This window comes from Manis pentadactyla (assembly GCF_030020395.1).
Source record: "Manis pentadactyla isolate mManPen7 chromosome 15 unlocalized genomic scaffold, mManPen7.hap1 SUPER_15_unloc_1, whole genome shotgun sequence".
NCBI classification, from domain to species: Eukaryota; Metazoa; Chordata; class Mammalia; order Pholidota; family Manidae; genus Manis; species Manis pentadactyla.
Window position 1 is genome coordinate 5,308,113 of NW_026644588.1, and position 16,609 is coordinate 5,324,721.

Genomic DNA, 16,609 nt, shown 5'->3' on the forward strand with positions numbered 1-16,609 from the left:
TGAGGCGGGTGGGCCGTGCAGGATGACAGGTCTGACTTGTGCCACAGCCCTGCCAGGGGCCCGCCTGCCCTCCTCCTGCCCAAACCTAACTCCCTTTGTGGCCGGGGAGCCTGAGGTCATCCCTTGGGACCACCGTGTAGGCAGATGGCTCTGAGGGTGCTGTGGGAAGGTCCAGGGGAAGGAGGGCGGGGTGGCGTGGGTGTCCCGATTTTACCTCCTGTCACCTGGTCACCTGAGGCTGTGAGGAGGGCCCACGTCCGCTTCCCCAGTCCCAGTCTGGGGCTCCCCCTGCAGCATAAGGCCTGGAGACCCTCTCCATCCTGGAGCCTCTCTCCATCCTGGAGCTCCCCAAGGGGGTGTTTGTGCTGATCCTGGAGCTCCCCTCCAGGCCAGGCCTCCCCTCCTGGGAGGGTGAGCACATCCTGAGAGTCCTGGGGGAGCGTATGGGGAGAATCAGAGCCAAGTGCCTCCGCTCAGCCTCCCCAGTCTTTTGTCGCAGACATCAGGCCGCTCAGCCAGGACCCAGGAGCGGGACACCAGGGGCCTCACAGCAGCCTGGCCTGGGGATGGGCGGCTGAGGGGCACCATGGGGGAAGACTGGGAACCCGGGAGCTTTGGGGGGTGCTCTGAGGTGTGAAGCGTGGAGAAAGTGGGCTCAGACAAAGCCCCCCCAGTGGAAGGCGTGCACCTCTTGGAGGTGCTTTGAGAGACCAAGTTCAAAGTTTTTCGCAAAGGAATTTTCTGGAATGTGTGGAGCAGCTGTGTCTCATTAAATGGGACGGTGCTAGACTGGCGCCCTGCAGCCCTGGGATCTACTTGGGTACATCTGCAGTGGTGTTCAAGACGTGAAGAGACACCCTGGGGCTTCTAATCAACAAGTTTCGGTGTCTGATCATAATCTATAGGTGACAGGAAAGAAGGTTCAGTTTCTGTTTGAACAGGCCTCCACAGTGTTGCCGAGGTGTGCCCCCCTGGGGCTTGGAGCACCCTGCTCTTCCTGAGCACCTTATGGGGGGAGGACAGAGGATGGAGGACAACCTGGCGGAGGTCAGGGCCACCCTGCATCAGAGAGTTTGAGGGCTGGGGTGGGGTGGGCTGGGGCACACGAAGTCCGCAGGAGGGGCAGAGCTTTGAGAAGAAAGAGCAGTGTGGTGGCAATCCGTTCAGCATTTATTACATTCTGCACAGAGATGACCCCAACCCCCAGGAACCATAAACCTCAGAGACAACACCCAGACCACACTGTGCCTGGGGAGGCTATTTCTCAGGGATGACGGGAGGAAGTTGCACCGGGGGCTCCCCTGTAAGCAAGCCCCGGGACCCTGCGACAGTCGGCCACCCCTGCATCCTCGGATGCCTCCGCTGGGCACCAGGAGGCCGTGGTCCCACGCGGCACTGCGCCGTGTCTATGTCCGTCCCGGGAAAGGCCGGGCCTGGTGAGGACAGCCCCCACCTATTCCTGGAACCCTGTGGCTACGACTCGGTGGCTGACGGCGCCCAGGCAGGAGTTGGTGTCACGGCGGGAGGCCACCTGCACGAAGGGGAACATCCTCCACACGGTGGGGCGGCTCGCCTCTGTCCAACGGGCCACGAGCAGAGGGGACGACACCGCACGAAGGTGGCCAGGTGCGCCGCAGCTACATACGGGTCCTTGAGGATACAGCGGCAGCCGGGGGAGCTGCCCGAGTCTGCCGACGGAGGAGGTGCCAGAGCAGCCGCCCCAGCAGAGGCGCAGGATGAGCAGCGGGAGGAAGAGGAGCAGCAAGCAGACTGGGGTCCTGGGGCGCCAGGGGCCGCCTGCCCGGAGGGGAAGCAGCTCTCCTCCACATGCAGCCAGGACACCAGCAGGGCCGCGGGCCCGATGACAGCAGCTACAGGGCCACGCGGGTGATCAGAAGAGACCGGTCATCCCAGGTTCCCCCCATTATCCTGCTTCCACCCCGTCCCCACTGCCCTCTGGGCCCCGGGCCCTGCACGGAGGGTCCTGTCAATCACCAGCACCCGGGGGGTCCCTGTCACGGGAAGGCTCCTGAGCGTCACCTACTCACAGAGGAGGAGGCTGGGTCCCAGAGGGGAAGGGAACCACCCTTCAGCCTGACAGGCCTGGTCGGCAGTGGAGCTGGGACCCCAGCCGCCCCGGTCTTTAGGACGCCCCCACGCCCAGCATGGCCCGAAGCTTCCCTGAGGCTGGGGAACAGCCCGCCCCCTGCCGATCGCCCCAGCCCAGAAACTCACCTGGCCCTGGCCCGTAAGTTTAAATCTTGAGGGACCTGAAGAACTTTAACAGTCCTTTTCTGCCTGCCCTCTGACCTGGGGGCTCCAGGTGGTAGGACAGGCCGTAGCTGCAGGACAGAGGGCCACCTGTGAGCCCCTGGAGCCACATGGCAGGGGGCCCTTCCCCCAGAGCCTGCCGGCAGCTACAGCCCACACCCCACTCCTGGCAGCCTCACCTCTGCTCCTCACGCAGGAGCTTCAGTCTCTGGAAAAAGGACAGGAAGTGCTCCTTGGGCTCCAGGTCATACTGCCTGGCCAGGAACCTGTATATGACGATCTCCTCTAGGAAGTCAGTGACCTGGGGCAGAGGAAGGACAGGATGCAGACAAGGAGGGGGTTGAGGAGTGGGGCACTGCGATGGTCCTGGATCTTTGCTCACGGAAACCCGCCTTGCTTCCAATGCCATCCAGCCCTGCCTGTTCCCACTGTTGGGTCTCCAGCTCCTCCTCCAGGAAGGCGGCCTTGATGCCACCCCATCCCCCACCTAACAAAGCCTTTAGTGTCCTGAGCCCTGCATGTCTTAACTCTCTCAACACGCGTTACACCCAGGGGATGGCCCGGACAAGGTCCTGCCCGGGGGGTCTTGACTACATCCCTCACCTTTCATGGCTGGGCACTCAACTCTCTCTATTTTATACCATCACCCTGGAAGGCAGCAAGGCGGCCAAAGTACATCGGAAACAGCCCTCTGAGCCCAGAAGGAGGCCGGAACGTCCCCACCCTTTCTCAAGGTGGAGGACCGCCAGGGCCCTCCAAGGGGCAGGCCTGCCCAGAAACAGCACCCGGGCCTGGCCCGGGCTCGGGGCTACCGAGAAGCGGGGACTGCACTGGGGAGCTGAGGCCTCAGGCGGGAAGGCACTGCCAGCCCCCCGATGTGCTTCCTGCCCTGAAGGAGCAGCATCCCTCCCCCAGGGCAGGGCCTGACGGGGAGACCAGTCCTGCCCACATGCTGCCCCCTGGAGCCCTCAGCCCCACCTGCCCTGGGGCCAGGACCGGGCTTAGGTGGGTCCTTCTGGCAGTCCTCTCCAAGAAGCCCAGGTCCTGGGGTGGAGGGGGGACTCAGGAGGGGGGTGGCTGGTGCTGAGAGGTCCGGGCTCACTGGGGGCTCTCTCCTCCCTAAAGCTCACCATCCTGCCCCCCTGAGCCCTGATGGATCACTCACGTCCACATGATGTTCCTGTTGTTTCTCTAAGGCTTCGTACAGGATCAGTCCGAGCGGCGGGATCATGCCCTGTGCCACCGGGGTGGGGAGGTGATGAGTCCCCACCTGCCGCAGGGGTGCCCACAGAGCCTCCCCTGAACCCCACACCCGCAGCCCCCAGCTCCCTTGGACCACCCACCCTGTGCGGCCTCCCTCCTTCCCTTCCACCTGCTCTCCCCTCCTGGTCCCTCCCAGGGTTGGCTTTTGGCCAGTCCCAGGTCCTGTGGTCCCTGCTCCTGTCCTCCAACTTCCCCCTGTACCCAGCTGCTCTCGCCCTCCTCCTGGTCACCCCAGAGCTGGCAGTTCAGAGCTTGTGGGACCAGGAGCAGGTGCAGGGTCACCCCACCGCCCCGACCCTGGCCACGCCACGCTCACCTGCGTCTTCATATCCTGGGATGCCCTGGGGGACGGCGGCCATCGCCTCAACATGGCCCTCGCCTCCTGCAAGGTGCACGACGCTCAGGTGCTCATGCTCCCCTCCCACGTGGCCTCCCACAGCCAGACCGTGGTGGATGGATGGCTCGCCCGAGCCCCCTGGCACCTACGCTGTCCCCACCTCCAGCAGGCTCAAAGCCTAGAGCGACCCCAGCTCCAACACACACAAACTCATGGGGGTCCTTGGGCCACGGCCGCCGCCCTGAGAGGGTCAGGGGAGGTCCCTCTGCCTCCCAGGGTGCCCTGAGCCCTCACTGTCACCCGGCTATCAGCACGGCTCCCCTCCCATGACCAGGGGGGGTGCACAAAGCTGAAGCGCGTCTTGGGCTCCCTGGACCCTGCTCACCAGGGAGGCCCACACCCCAGGGTGACGGCAACCCTCCATGTGCACATGAGGAGCCCGAGGCCACAGAGGGTCCGTGACAGGCTCAGAGGACCCAGGGGACAAGCCGACGTTGCTCAGCCACGGGCCCCAACCCTGCTGCCGACGCCACGCCATCCCCAGCCCTGACCGGGGGTCTGTCCCCTGGGTCCTCACTGGATGCCAGGCCCACAGTCAAGTGGAGCCAGGGAGGGAGACAGACGAGGCCCTCATAGGCCTGGGGGACCCTACTTTCCCCATCAGCTTCCCCGTCTCACCCCGCACTCCTCGAGTCTTCCCCAAAGCTTTGCCACAGCGCGGCAGAGGACTTGCCCCAAGGACCCCTCCCTTCCAGACCTCCAGCCCCCATTTACCTTGAGGAGCTGCTTCCCTTTAAGCCCCTTGTTCCTCTTTTTAAGTTTTTTGTAGATCCAGGAGCTCTTCCTATGGGGAGGGGAGAGGAGGAGGGACACATGTGGCCAGCAGGCGGAGAGTCCCGGGGCCGACCCCTTTTCCTGGAGATCCTAGAAGGCCCACTAGCCCGCAGGAGGCTTTCCACCATGGCCCTGAGCTCCGGGGAATCCGTGGCCTGTGGAGGGGCCTTCATGTTTCCCCCCGGGGCCTCCATTCCCAGTTCTCCCAGGGGCGAATCTGCTTTGGGCAAGGTCGCTGTCCTTGGGGCAGAGACCTCCTGCTGCAGAGCACAAGCTCAAGATCTCCAATGGGCTTCAACCCACACCTAACATTGCAGGAAACTGATTCCTGCAGGGGTACCCGTGGCCTAACCCACAGGGGCCCCCAAGAGCCCGCCATCCCCGCCCCTAGGCTCTGCCGCCTCCCAGGAAGTCCCAGCCCACTGAGGGACACTGCAAGGTGTAGGGGTGTCCCTGTCCACTCAGGTGCCCTGGTCCCAGGGACAGGGCTACCCACCAGGAAACATGTGCCCAGGTGCTCTCCAGGCGACGTACAGGAGGGCGCTGCAGGGCGAAGATGATGGCACGGAAGGACTCGAAATTTCTGAGAGCCAGACACTCCTGGGAGGGAAGACAGAGCTGAGAGCGTGGCCTGCTTCTCTGCTTCTGTCCCCCCATGAACTCCTGTCCTTAAGGAGACAGACACCCAGGGAGCCCAGCACACCTGGTACCTGGTGAGCAGCCCTCCTGGGTGGAGGACTGTGGCTCAACCCAAGGAAGGGGCCGGGGATGGCTGTCCCACCCCCGGGGCCTGCGAGTCCAGGTCCGCACGCCCCTGGCAGGAGGCCCCAGGGACCGTGCAGGGTAGACCGCAGGCACCCATCCTGAGAGCTGGCCAAGGAGGGGACCCCGGGGGCCGTCCCATGACAGACCTTGGCCACCTGGATCCAGAATTCCACCACTCGGGCCCTGTCCTGGGCCATCCTGCTCGGGGCCCTCAGGCAGGAGGAGATGACCCAATGAAACGTGGTACCAAACTGCCTGATGACGTTAAGGATGTTGGGGGCCAGGAGCACAATGGCTTCCCTCAGTGGTTGTCTCTCTACGTAGACCTTGCATTCACCACATTCAACCCTACTGTACAGCTCCTGGGGATGATAAGAGGTGTCATCCAGCTGTGCCCCTGGTGCCCCTGTTCCCAGGCAGGGTCACTGGTCAGAGCTGGGGCCCAGGCAGCTGGGGACGTGCTGTGAGCCTTGTGGCCGTCCGGACTCCAGACCCCGTCCACTGAGGCGCCCAGGACCGGATGCACAGGGCCCCACAGTGATGGGGCACAGAGGGGCTTTGCTCACAGGGACCCTCACTCACGTCCTCCCTGAGGCACAAGGCAGCTCACGCCTGCCCAGCCTGGGGCATCTGCCTCCCATGCTGCCACCCCGTGGATCCCGCTCCCCACTCAGGTGCAGTCTCCCCTGAAACAACTCCACCCAGGGCCTTTGTTGGTGTCTGTGTCTCCCACGCAGTCAGGTCCATGGCAGGGGCCTCTGAAGTGCGGAGGCCATAGGAGCCTGCCAGGCCAATGGCCCGAGTACCTAAGGCCCTGGCAGCACCTCCCTGAGCACCCCTCCCCTGCCCTGCCCCTCCCTGCCCGGCCAGGCCCTGCCCACCTTCCCTCCGCTTCTCCTCACTGGTCTGCAAGGATCCCTAAGGGCCAGCCCTACTGTCCCCGTGTGGTCAGTGAGGGCTTGGGGGTGAGGAGAGTCTCTCAGGGCACATGGTGAGTCCGTGGGGAAGCTGGGACGTGGGCCCACATCACAGGAGTCCACGTCAGGGGCGGGCAGGTCTGGGGCAGCCCGTGACACAGGGAAGGCCCACCCCCGACCCCGAGAGCCCGCTCCGCTCACCGCACACATCAGGGTCAGCTGCTCGGCCACCAGGCGTGGGGCAAACGCCAGGATGGTCCGCACCCTCTCCCTCGGCAAATCCCGGGTGCTCACGGCACAGGGGCTGGTGGGCTCCAGGACCACCTCTGGCTCTGCCAGGCCCTGTGCCATTCCTGCAGGTGACACGGGCCCCGCACCCGAGGACTCACGGGGCTCCAGCTCGGGGCCTGAGACCAGTCCTGGGATGTCCCAGGGGCTCGCAGCACAGGGGCCGGTGGGCTCTGGACCTGGACCTGGCTCTGCCACACCTGGTGCCATTCCAGCAAGTGCCCTGGGCCCCAGGCCCGAGGGCTCATGGGGCTCCAGCTCAGGGCCTGGCCCCTGGGCTGAGGCCACTGCTGGGACATCCTCCGGCTCTGCAGGGGCGGAAGCAGGTGACACCGGCCGTCGCTCCAGCACAGGGGTCTCAGGGAGCTCCTGGACCGGCTCAGGCGACGAAGCCGGCCCTCCCCATGTCTCTGGAGCCAGCTGCGTCTGCCGTGGTTCTGGAGCAGGACACAGAGAAAGGGTCACCGCGGGCCTGATTCCCCGTGCCTTAGGATCACAGGAGAGCCCTCACTGCCTTGAAGGGAACCCCAGTCCGGGAAGCCCACCCTACATGGTCCTCTGGCCGCAGCCCCTCACCTTCCAGCTCTGCCACCGTGGGCCCCAGGTGCTCCTCCTGGACCAAGTGGTGGAGGACTTGGCCCACCAGGGTGGATGAAAGCTGGCTGGCATCGATGGCGCAGGGCACATGCTCGGGCTCCCAGGCAGGGCGCCTAGCCTGTCCCATCCTGCAGCTGGGGTAAGGCCTGGGGGTGGCCGAGTGAGAAGCCTGGTCTTTCCAGCCACACTGCCCTCCGGGTCCACCCTTGTGTGGGCCTGGCCGCTGTGCACTCCCCTGCCTGTCCAGGCCCCTGCCCCTCCCCCCTCCTGACCCTGCGTGTCTGTCCTGGGACCCCATCCTCTCCCATGCTCCCGACTAGGAAGTCCCCAGTCGCCAGCCCGCCCATGGGAATCCAAAGATGAGTGACCTGCTGGGCTCTCCCTGCCCCAAGGCCTAAACGCCTCCTCCACCCATTTTGTGCACATAGGCAGTGCCCCCTCCTGGCCCAGTGAACGCTCACTTTCTCAGATCCTCCTCTGGCCCCTTGTCATGCCCCCCATTACATGAGGAAGGCGTGAGGGTATCACCCGTGATGCTTCCCGGCTGTGACCTGCGGATGACGCCTGAAGTGACTGCCCGACTCCACACGGGATGGGGTCCCAGTACTGTGTCTGCTTCCTTCACTCAGTTATGCTAAGTGACCCCAACGGGTCTGCACAAAGTGGGTGCTGCATACCTATTGTGGCTGAAGGAAGTCCTACCCGAACCTTCCCAGGTACCCCTCTGCTGTCCCCAGAGGTCCCTCGTTGTGGCCATGATGAGGACAAGGACCGGGCACAGCCCCAGGGAATCGTGAGCCTCCATTCCAAAAGGCTGCTTCCCATGTGCTTTTCCAAGTGAGCCAGGCTTCAGGCCACTGACGGGTGAGGCCAAAGGCTTTTCATCGGGTAAAGAGAAGTAAGCCCCGAAGTGGCCCAGCTTGGCCGGCCGTCCTTTCTGCACTGCCGGGCGCCAGGGGAGCCCCTCTAAGCTCCTCCCATGTTCCCCATGGGCACCCTAGCAGGCTGATCGCCAGCCACCCTGCCCGTCAGAGGAGCACGCTGAGGCTCAGACACATGTGGGGACACTCAAGACACACCGTGGGCTGTGGGCAGAGGCCCGACTGTGCCGAGGAGGGGGTGGGTGCTCACCGGGGGAGCCGCTGGCCCGTGGTGGGCTGGTCAGCGTCCTCGGGAGGGAGGGTGGCCTCGGGAGCGCTCCGGCTGGTGTTTGGAGCTGGTTCCACTCGTCCCGTGTGCTTTCTCCCCTTCCTCCTCACGCCTGTCCGGGGAGCCCTGCGCTTGGGGACCTCAGTCCCATGGACAGATGGCTCAGGTTCACGCTGAGGGGGGCAGCAGGGAGATAGTCGGTGGGAAACCCAGGAACCACCAGGAGGGAGGTTTGCAGCTCACCCGAGAGCCCCCAGCGCCCTGGGATGCAAGCAAGGAGAGGCACGGACTGCCCCCGGGAGCGAGGTTCCAGGCCCTCTGGAGTGGGTCTGTTGACCAGTCTCGTGGGGCAGTCCTGGGGTGTAGGCAGCCTGCCCCGGGCCCAGGGAGATGGAGTAGGTAAATCCATCCATGAGCTCCTCCTCACTCCCGAGTGTGGAGCTCTTCACAGCCATAGCCTGGTAGCGGGCTAGGAGGCAACCGGGGCTGCGTGGACCTCCCCACAGGGGGCAATGTGGAACCCAAACCCTGCCCCCGAGATCAGGCACACAGGGCCATCTGCCTAGACCTCCAGTCCCTGGGGGAAGGAGAGGACACCCCCCGGGCTCAGGACTAACATGTGGGTGGAAGCTCCTGGTCCCGACACTTACCGCCCCCTCCTGCCCAGCCTTCAGTACCCCCCATGCCCCACGCCCTCCGCACACACACAAGGAGCCGGGGGAAAGGTCAGCCCGGGACGGCTCACACTCGTGGCCTGGCCCTGGAGTGGCCCGCTCTGGGCTGCCCTGTGTTACCTCGGGGCTCCTCGGGACACACAGACAGAGGCGAAGGTGGTCTCTCAGCCAGCGCCCACAGCGAGCAGGAAGACTCTTCCTCTCGGCTTCCCTGACTCCCACGCCTTCAGAAGGCTCCGCACAACAAGACCGCATGTTGCTCTGTCGAGCGCCTCCGGTCAAGTGAGCAGGACTGGGGTCTGCGACCAGGAGCTGGGTTCCGTCCGGGTCACAGTTCAGGTTCTACTGGGCGTATCTTCAGTGACATCACTTCTTCAAGGGTCCATTTCCTGGGCCCCTCCCTGAATTCAGACTCGCCCACATGCCCCTCTGGGCTGCTGACTGCCCACCCTCCTGGCCCTTGCCGTGCATGAGTACACAGATCTCCACCAGAGCCCTCCCCTCGCTCTTTGGCAATGACACCAGGGTCCCAGCTCTGAGGAGACAAGAGCTGAGCTCAGGCCGCTTTTTGTCACCAGTTCCCTGTCACGCTGAAGCCACAGCAGCTGCCCAATGTCCCAACCTGCACAGGGAGGGTCATGCCAGACATTCCTCCCTAGGGACATCCCCAGGGATACATGGATGACCCCTCCAGCTCCTGGGGGCTGGTGTCACGTGTGTGCGACGCACAGACTCAGAGATGGAAGAATGCCAACCAGGCTTGGCATGGAGCGTGGAACACCACGCAAGTCAGGCCGGGGTCTGTGCCTTGTGATCTTGGGCAAGTCGGTCTCACGCTAGGCTGTTTTCAGGTGTGCACCTTGAAGGGGCAGCAATGAGAGGAGATACAGGTGTTGCCATCTACTGGCATCCACCTTCCAAAGGTCCGGGTTGCTCTCAAACTATGTGCTTTTCAGACCAAACAGTAAATGGGTCAGAGTAGCACACTGGAAATGAGGTCTATGCTGCCTCTGAAATCCGAGGTGGTCCACCGGGCTGCTGTGCCCTTTGTGTGTGGGGGGTGGAGGAGGGGTCCAGGTACAGCACCTTATTCATCACCTTAGGAGAGCTTGGCATGTCCACACGATAGACTTCTAGAAACTTCTCTAAGATGAAAGGTCCCTGAATTTTTGTTGGATTTATTTCCCACCTTCTGACACGTGACTGTGCTATCAACATGCCTAGATGAGCTGTACTTCCTGATCACTGGGTCCAGTCAGCCTAGTACCATCACTGGGATGGGCCAGTGTGACATCTTCTGGAAGGAAAAGGAGATGAAGGTTCCTTCTGACTAAATGACAGCCTAAGTCTGGAGGTCTGATATGCCTCTGAGATAGTTTTCTCTCCTTGCCGGCTGAAAGCTAACTGCCCTGCTGGTCTTTACTCATAGGAGGAGAACAGAGAGCATTTTCCTGACCAATACTTACACACTGGGTGCTTGGGGATCAAGTGATGAAGCCCCACGTGCAGCAGTAGCTGCAATTTGAGACACTCCGATCACGGTGATAATCATGCACAGTCATCTCCAAGATCCATCCATCCGTTTTCTGAGTAGGCCCCGTGAGTGACTTCAATAAGGGTATGTGGAAATCACCACCCCGACATCTTTCAAGTCCGTGGTGGTAACTCCAGTCTGTATCCTCTCCTGGAAGGCATTACTGCTTTCAATATATACTTCGGAGGGAGTTCTAGAGGCTTGTACTTGCCCTGCCACACAGCACGAACTCCTGGCCGGCACAGTCCCCCGTGGCTAGCAAGGAGGAAGCCGGGAGCTCTGCGTCCCTGAACAGCTCGACCCTGTGGCCTCTGACACTGAAGGAGCGGCACTGCGGGCACTTGGTCGGGGTGGGGGGTGCTGCTCCTGATACCAAGACCCGGTCCTCGTCCCTGAGATCAAATCACAAAACACAATGACCAGGTTTTGAGGAAAGGAAAGAATAGTTTATTGGCTTGCTAGCAAACGAGGGAGTGGCAGGCTCCTGCCTTAGAGAAGCACCGTCCTCCCGACACACAAGCGGTCAGGGCTTTTCGAGGGGAAACCGTGGGAGAGGGGCTGGGGTGCAGACACATGAAGTAGGCAGCTTGCAAGGGCCCAAGCAGACATTCCTGCACTGATTCACTAGCTTTCTGTTTTTCTTTTCTGCTCCTCCTCAGTCCCCGGGCACTGGATGCTTGGGGTTGAACAAAATCAGCTTTCCGCTTTAACTCTGACCCTCAGACGCAGAGAATCTAGAGAAGAAGAAGAAACTGCCGCCCCGCCCCACCCCCGCCCATTAGTGGACAAAGTTTCTGGGGCTGTTTGAGTTCACTTTCCAGTAAATGTTAGTGTTCAGTTTTGAACAAAGATTTGATTCCCCTTTTGTTCTATTACAAATTTATCTCTTACTGTTACATTCCCTTAAGAGCAGCCCCAAAACAGATCATGAAATGCCTTGAGGGAGAGTTTCTGACTTTATTCCCCCGAAGATAGCCACAAGTTGAAAAACACAGCTCTAAGCGTTTATTGGAATATCAGTGCTGGCTGACAAGACAGGAACTGCCATCTGCGGTTCAGATTTCCAGTGGACGTGGCCCATGTGTTCAAATTGTGCAAATGTTGCTGTTAGAATCAGCAAGGGAGTGTCTCCTTGCAACTGCCTGGAGCCGGCAGCCTTGCATTTAATACTCGCAGGCAGAATTTTCTCAAGAGCCCCTCCCCCACTTGTAGCACATGGACAAGTTGGGGAAATGAGAAGAGGGGACCCACAGAGGCCTTTATGTCCAGACCTACTGCCCCACTCCTTAGCTCGATGACATACACACCTCATTGTATCTGTTTTAATATATGTATTCAATAGTATATATTACACAGTATAATAATACCTCGTGTTATTTATCCTTGAACCTCTCATGTATGAAGGGTTCCCATGCATACAAAATTAAATTTGATATTCTGCTTATCCGTCTAATGTCAGTTTAATTATTGCACCAGTGAGAAGAACCTTGACCTTTTCTTCCCCAACAGCCTATGCACTCAGCATGACTTTGTCAAGGTACAACCATGTTGTGACTAATATCAATTCTTCATTCTTTGAAAAAAAGGAGCAGGCCCAAGATGGGGTAACTCAGGCTAAGCCCCATATCTGGGCTTAATAATAAGCCGATATTTAATAATAAAGAAAGACTTAATACCTAACCTATTGTAGTTTTGGCCTATCTCAAGACTATGATCTTGATCAGTCAATTTGGAATTGCTAGTCATCACTAGTGAGGTAATTTGCCCCGTAGACTCCCACAGAAAGGTGTCTTAAGCCTAAAAGTATCTTTTCTTTCCTAAAAAGCCTTTCCTTCCCTACAGCCCTTCAGAACATGGGATAACGCCTGTTTTTAGTGAATGGCTGAATAAAACCAATTAATCGTCAAATTCACTCAGCTGAATTTTGGTATGTAACAATTTTTATGACCCAATAATATTCCTCTGTACGGATATATCACACTTTCTTGACCTATTCATGCCTTAACAGACATTTCGGTTGTTTCCAGCTTTTGACTATGATAAATAATGTTGCTATAAAATTCATGTACAAGTTTTTTGTCCAAAGATATGCTTTCATTTTTCTTGGGCATATACCTACGAGAGGAAGTAATGGGTCATATGGTATTTCTAGGTTTACTTTTTGAGGAACTGCCAGACTGTTTTCCAAAATGGCTACACCATTTTATATTCACATCAGTGTGAATATAAAGATTTCATATTTCTCCATATATTTCTGCACTTATTATCTCACCTTTTGATTCTCGCCATCCCGGTGGTTATGAAGTAGTATCTCACTGGGGTTTTGGTTTGCGGTTCCTCGTTGACTAATGGGGTCTTTTCTTGAGCCGCTTGCATGTCTTCCTCAAAAAAAAATGTGAATCAGAACCTTTGCTGTTTTTAAATTGAGTTATTTGACTTTTTATAATTAAGTTTTAAGAGGTCTTTTGATACTTTCTATTCAAGTCCCTTATGAGATACATGATTTGCATAATTTTCTTCCATCAGTGGATTGTGTTTTACTTTAATGTTTAAAATTTTTCAGGCTAGGCTGTATTTTCGTTAAATACATGAATTTACTTCTAATCGCCTTTCACAGAGGTCACAACGATAATTTTGAAAATTATCAGCAAGAAAAAGCGTATTGTCACACACAGGGCAGCTCTAGACAATTGGTGTACAATGTTGTGCTTACAGGTAATATGGTACACTTGAACATTGTTGTGTAGGTCTCGCGCTGTGTGTTTTACTACAATAACAAAATTAATTGGTGTCAAGAGTTTTTTTTTAATGAAGCTTTCAAATTAAAAAAAAATCAAAAGGCTTTAAAAAAAAGAATAACTCATAGCCACCTCCTGAGCTGGAATAAGGCCAGTCAGCACTCCGGTATCGTCAGTAGGCAGCTGCAAATGGATCGCCTCAGTTCCATGTATTATGGGCACTGAAAGAACGGTGCCACAACTCCTCGAGCACTCTCAGCCAGCACTCAGTCCTCAGCCACAGGTAGCTGGGGCCCGGGCTTCAGATGCTGAAATCCCGTTCCTCCCAGGGGGTCAGCCCTGAGCGGGAGCTGAGGTGACAGGCTGGCACATGGTCTAGGCTGCAGTAAGTAGTCTGCAGTGGGGTCTTCACCAGGGTTAGCTGGAAGGAGCTATGGAGAGAATACTGTTGATACAAATACCACACACTCTCCTGTTCCTTACAAATCTTCACAGATTTTCTTGAATGAACAAAAGTTCATCATTCACCATTTGCCTTGTTAAAAAACAAAATTCAACTGCGTACATTTTAAAGGTCTTACTGGATTTTTTCAGTGATTCGTGAACTGAGCAGTATCCCATTTAGTAAACAGATAGGCACAGTGAAGAAGTGTGAAAAAGAAGAGGGTTTTAAAGGCAGGCTGTTGGACAAAGATGTTATTAGCCCAGAGTGGATTCAGGCGAGGTCACCCTCCTTGGGGGTCTGTAGGGGTCTAAGCAGATGGCTTACTTGGCCTGTACTGATGAGGAAATTCCAGACTGACTGGTTATGATGACACTCCCCGGAGAAGCTGTAACTACAACTAGGTTAGCTACTTAAAAAAAATCCTTTAAAATACCTTCTTAGTTATCAAAAGAGACAAACAATATATATTCCTGGCAGTACTTAATAACCACCTCGGACATAAGTGTATTTAAAGAGGGTGCAAAGGATATTTTATTTTCTTACGTCTGCCAGGCACTAGAGATTCAGGACGGCTGACTGGTAAGGATTCTCATCGTTAGCCACCCCCTGCCTATTTTTCCAGTATCTTTTTCTTCAGGCTTTGATGTCTAACAGAATTTGGCAAGGTTTTTCATTAATTTTAGTTTCCCCTTGACTGTTTAAAGGAATATATCAGTCTATCAGAATACCTCTCAAAGTTTAATCAACTCTGAGAGGAACTCGTATGAGGGACCCCCATCAAGGGTAGATTTTGTATTTAAGTTGATGTTGAAGAATCTGTACAAGGTCTTTAAAGATAATCTCTGGTTCAATATCCCAGCTGATTACAAAAGAGACGTTGATTTTTCTCAGCCAATGATTTAAATGTTTGGACTCTCAGGAGGGTATAATGGGAGTGGCTTAGGTATTATTTTACATATCTATCATGTCTTTAATTTTTTATCGGCCTTTTACAATGAAACTTTATTAACAAAGCTGTTTTGGAATCTTAAAGCCTTTGGGAAGCTTCTACATACCAATTAAGATAAGTATCCCATTCTGTGCATTTTACTTTCGAAACTTTACTTTCAGTTTCAGCACTTCCAAAAGGAATTGATTTTGTCTAATTGAATGTTCCCCATTATGGCCATTGTAAGTGTAGGCTGATTTTTAATAAGATTTTACCATTACTCTGGAACCATAGCTCTTAGATATGAAATAAGGTGTGCAGGAGGCGGTATGCTCGACTCTTTGGAATTTAAGGGTTCCTTTTTTTTTCTTTTAGCTAAGCATTTGGGTCTTTCAGAGCCAAACTAACACCTCAGAGGGATGTGCCGCTGGGTGGGAGATTGTGTGGTGTTTTACAGTGTACCTTGTTGCATGGAAATTTTCCTGAGGTTGGTGGGTGACTCAACGTCAATCTAACCTCTTCCTTGACCAACCTATCCTAACATAGGAGTCTTGGAGTCAGGTGGTGAGCACCCTAACGGCTTTTAAATGCTCGACCCGTGCCCACCAATTTTTGTGGCTTTCAGATTCCAAGAAGCCCACTACCAATAATAGCTTTTACCTCATGTGCACCTCAACATACCAGTAGTAACCAAAAAGGTATTACCGCAAAATGGCCAAGAGGAGGCCCAGTGTGCACCACCACTAATTCCCAGTTTGGAACTGGGGACTTAGGAAAGGACTGAACCAGCAGACCCCAACAAATGGATTGGAACTGAGGACTGCAAAAAAAAAAATGAATTTGTGGACTGGACTTACAAGCCAATTAGACTGTGCCCTCAACACAAAGACGAGCTCAGAACTGAAGGAAAGCACGAGAAAGAGAAAGTATTCAAAGGGTTCGTGGGAATCATGCCTCTGTTCCTCGTTTTCCCCAAAGCTGTCAGTTATCCTTTGGATAACTGTTATATCACACTCCTTTATGGTTTATGGTCATTTTTACCGGAATTCATTACACCCCTCTCTTCCACTACAGGTGTGATCCTGGGAGTAACTAACAGAAGGGCCCTGAAAGAAAACGTGATTTCCATTTTTGCTATAAAGAATAAATGAGAAATTAGTTTCATGACAAAACTGTAACTATAAAATAAGAAATAAAGTTTGAAGGAAAAATACTGAATTGTATGCACATGATAATATTGACTCATGGCATATAATAATTAAACAGAGAAAACTGCAAAACCGATCTGAAAATCCATAGTTACAATGGGATATTTTAATATATCCTTTCAGATAAAGAAAAACACAGTATTTGTTGACATTTGATGGCTTCAACAACAGTTAATAAAATACTTCTAGGAAACAACTACAGAAGTGCTCCTTTCACAAAAAAGGAATGTATCTTTTTTTTTTCTGGATAATTATTTTTTTATTGAAGGGTAGTTGACACACAGTATTACATTAGTTTCAGGTGTACAACACAGTGATTCAACATTTATATACATGATAATTCTAGGTACCAGCTATGACCATACCAAGTTGTTACAATATTTTGACTATATTCCTTATGCTATACAAGGAATGTATTTTTAATCGCATACAATCAAACATAATTAAAAATATATTGAGGGATTACATTCAGCTGCAAGAGGAAACAGTCTTCGTGAGAGTTAGACGGTGTTTACCCTCACATGGAAGGAGTGAGTCAGAGCCACTGGTTCTGTGTACAATGTAGTAAAGAAACAAACTCATGTTGTACCTTTTGACTGCATCATTGTAGTTGTCATGGTGAATCACAAAAACATATTCACTAGCACTATTAACAACATAA

General features: G+C 55.3%; 1 protein-coding gene and 1 long non-coding RNA gene across 2 annotated transcripts; one reads left to right on the forward strand and one right to left on the reverse strand.

Moving 5' to 3' along the window:
* Positions 1–1,734: 1,734 nt before the first annotated feature.
* LOC130682302 (ral-GDS-related protein-like) lies at positions 1,735–7,399 on the reverse strand. The gene is made up of 10 exons (XM_057496688.1): positions 7,319–7,399; positions 6,589–7,101; positions 5,617–5,832; positions 5,202–5,305; positions 4,646–4,715; positions 3,851–3,916; positions 3,437–3,505; positions 2,451–2,572; positions 2,236–2,342; positions 1,735–1,871 (listed from the first exon to the last, which is right to left on the reverse strand). The coding sequence occupies exons 1-9, from the start codon at positions 7,397–7,399 to the stop codon at positions 2,255–2,257; spliced, it is 1,329 nt and encodes a 442-aa protein (XP_057352671.1). The 3' UTR covers positions 1,735–1,871; positions 2,236–2,254.
* A 1,875-nt stretch (positions 7,400–9,274) lies between these two features.
* On the forward strand, positions 9,275–16,524 carry LOC130682282 (uncharacterized). Its single transcript, XR_008995516.1, has 3 exons — positions 9,275–10,713; positions 12,472–12,556; positions 15,815–16,524. It is a non-coding gene; the product is annotated as an uncharacterized LOC130682282 (long non-coding RNA).
* Positions 16,525–16,609: the final 85 nt, after the last annotated feature.

Excerpts from the sequence above, each read along its gene's own strand:
- LOC130682302 (XM_057496688.1), bottom strand. The coding sequence starts at position 7,399 with ATGGGACAGGCTAGGCGCCCTGCCTGGGAGCCCGAGCATGTGCCCTGC. Across the intron at positions 7,102-7,318 it reads GCCAGCTTTCATCCACCCTG|ACGCAGCTGGCTCCAGAGAC; the intron begins GTGGGCCAAGTC and ends GAACCACGGCAG. Across the intron at positions 2,573-3,436 it reads AACAGGAACATCATGTGGAC|GTCACTGACTTCCTAGAGGA; the intron begins GTGAGTGATCCA and ends CCTCTGCCCCAG.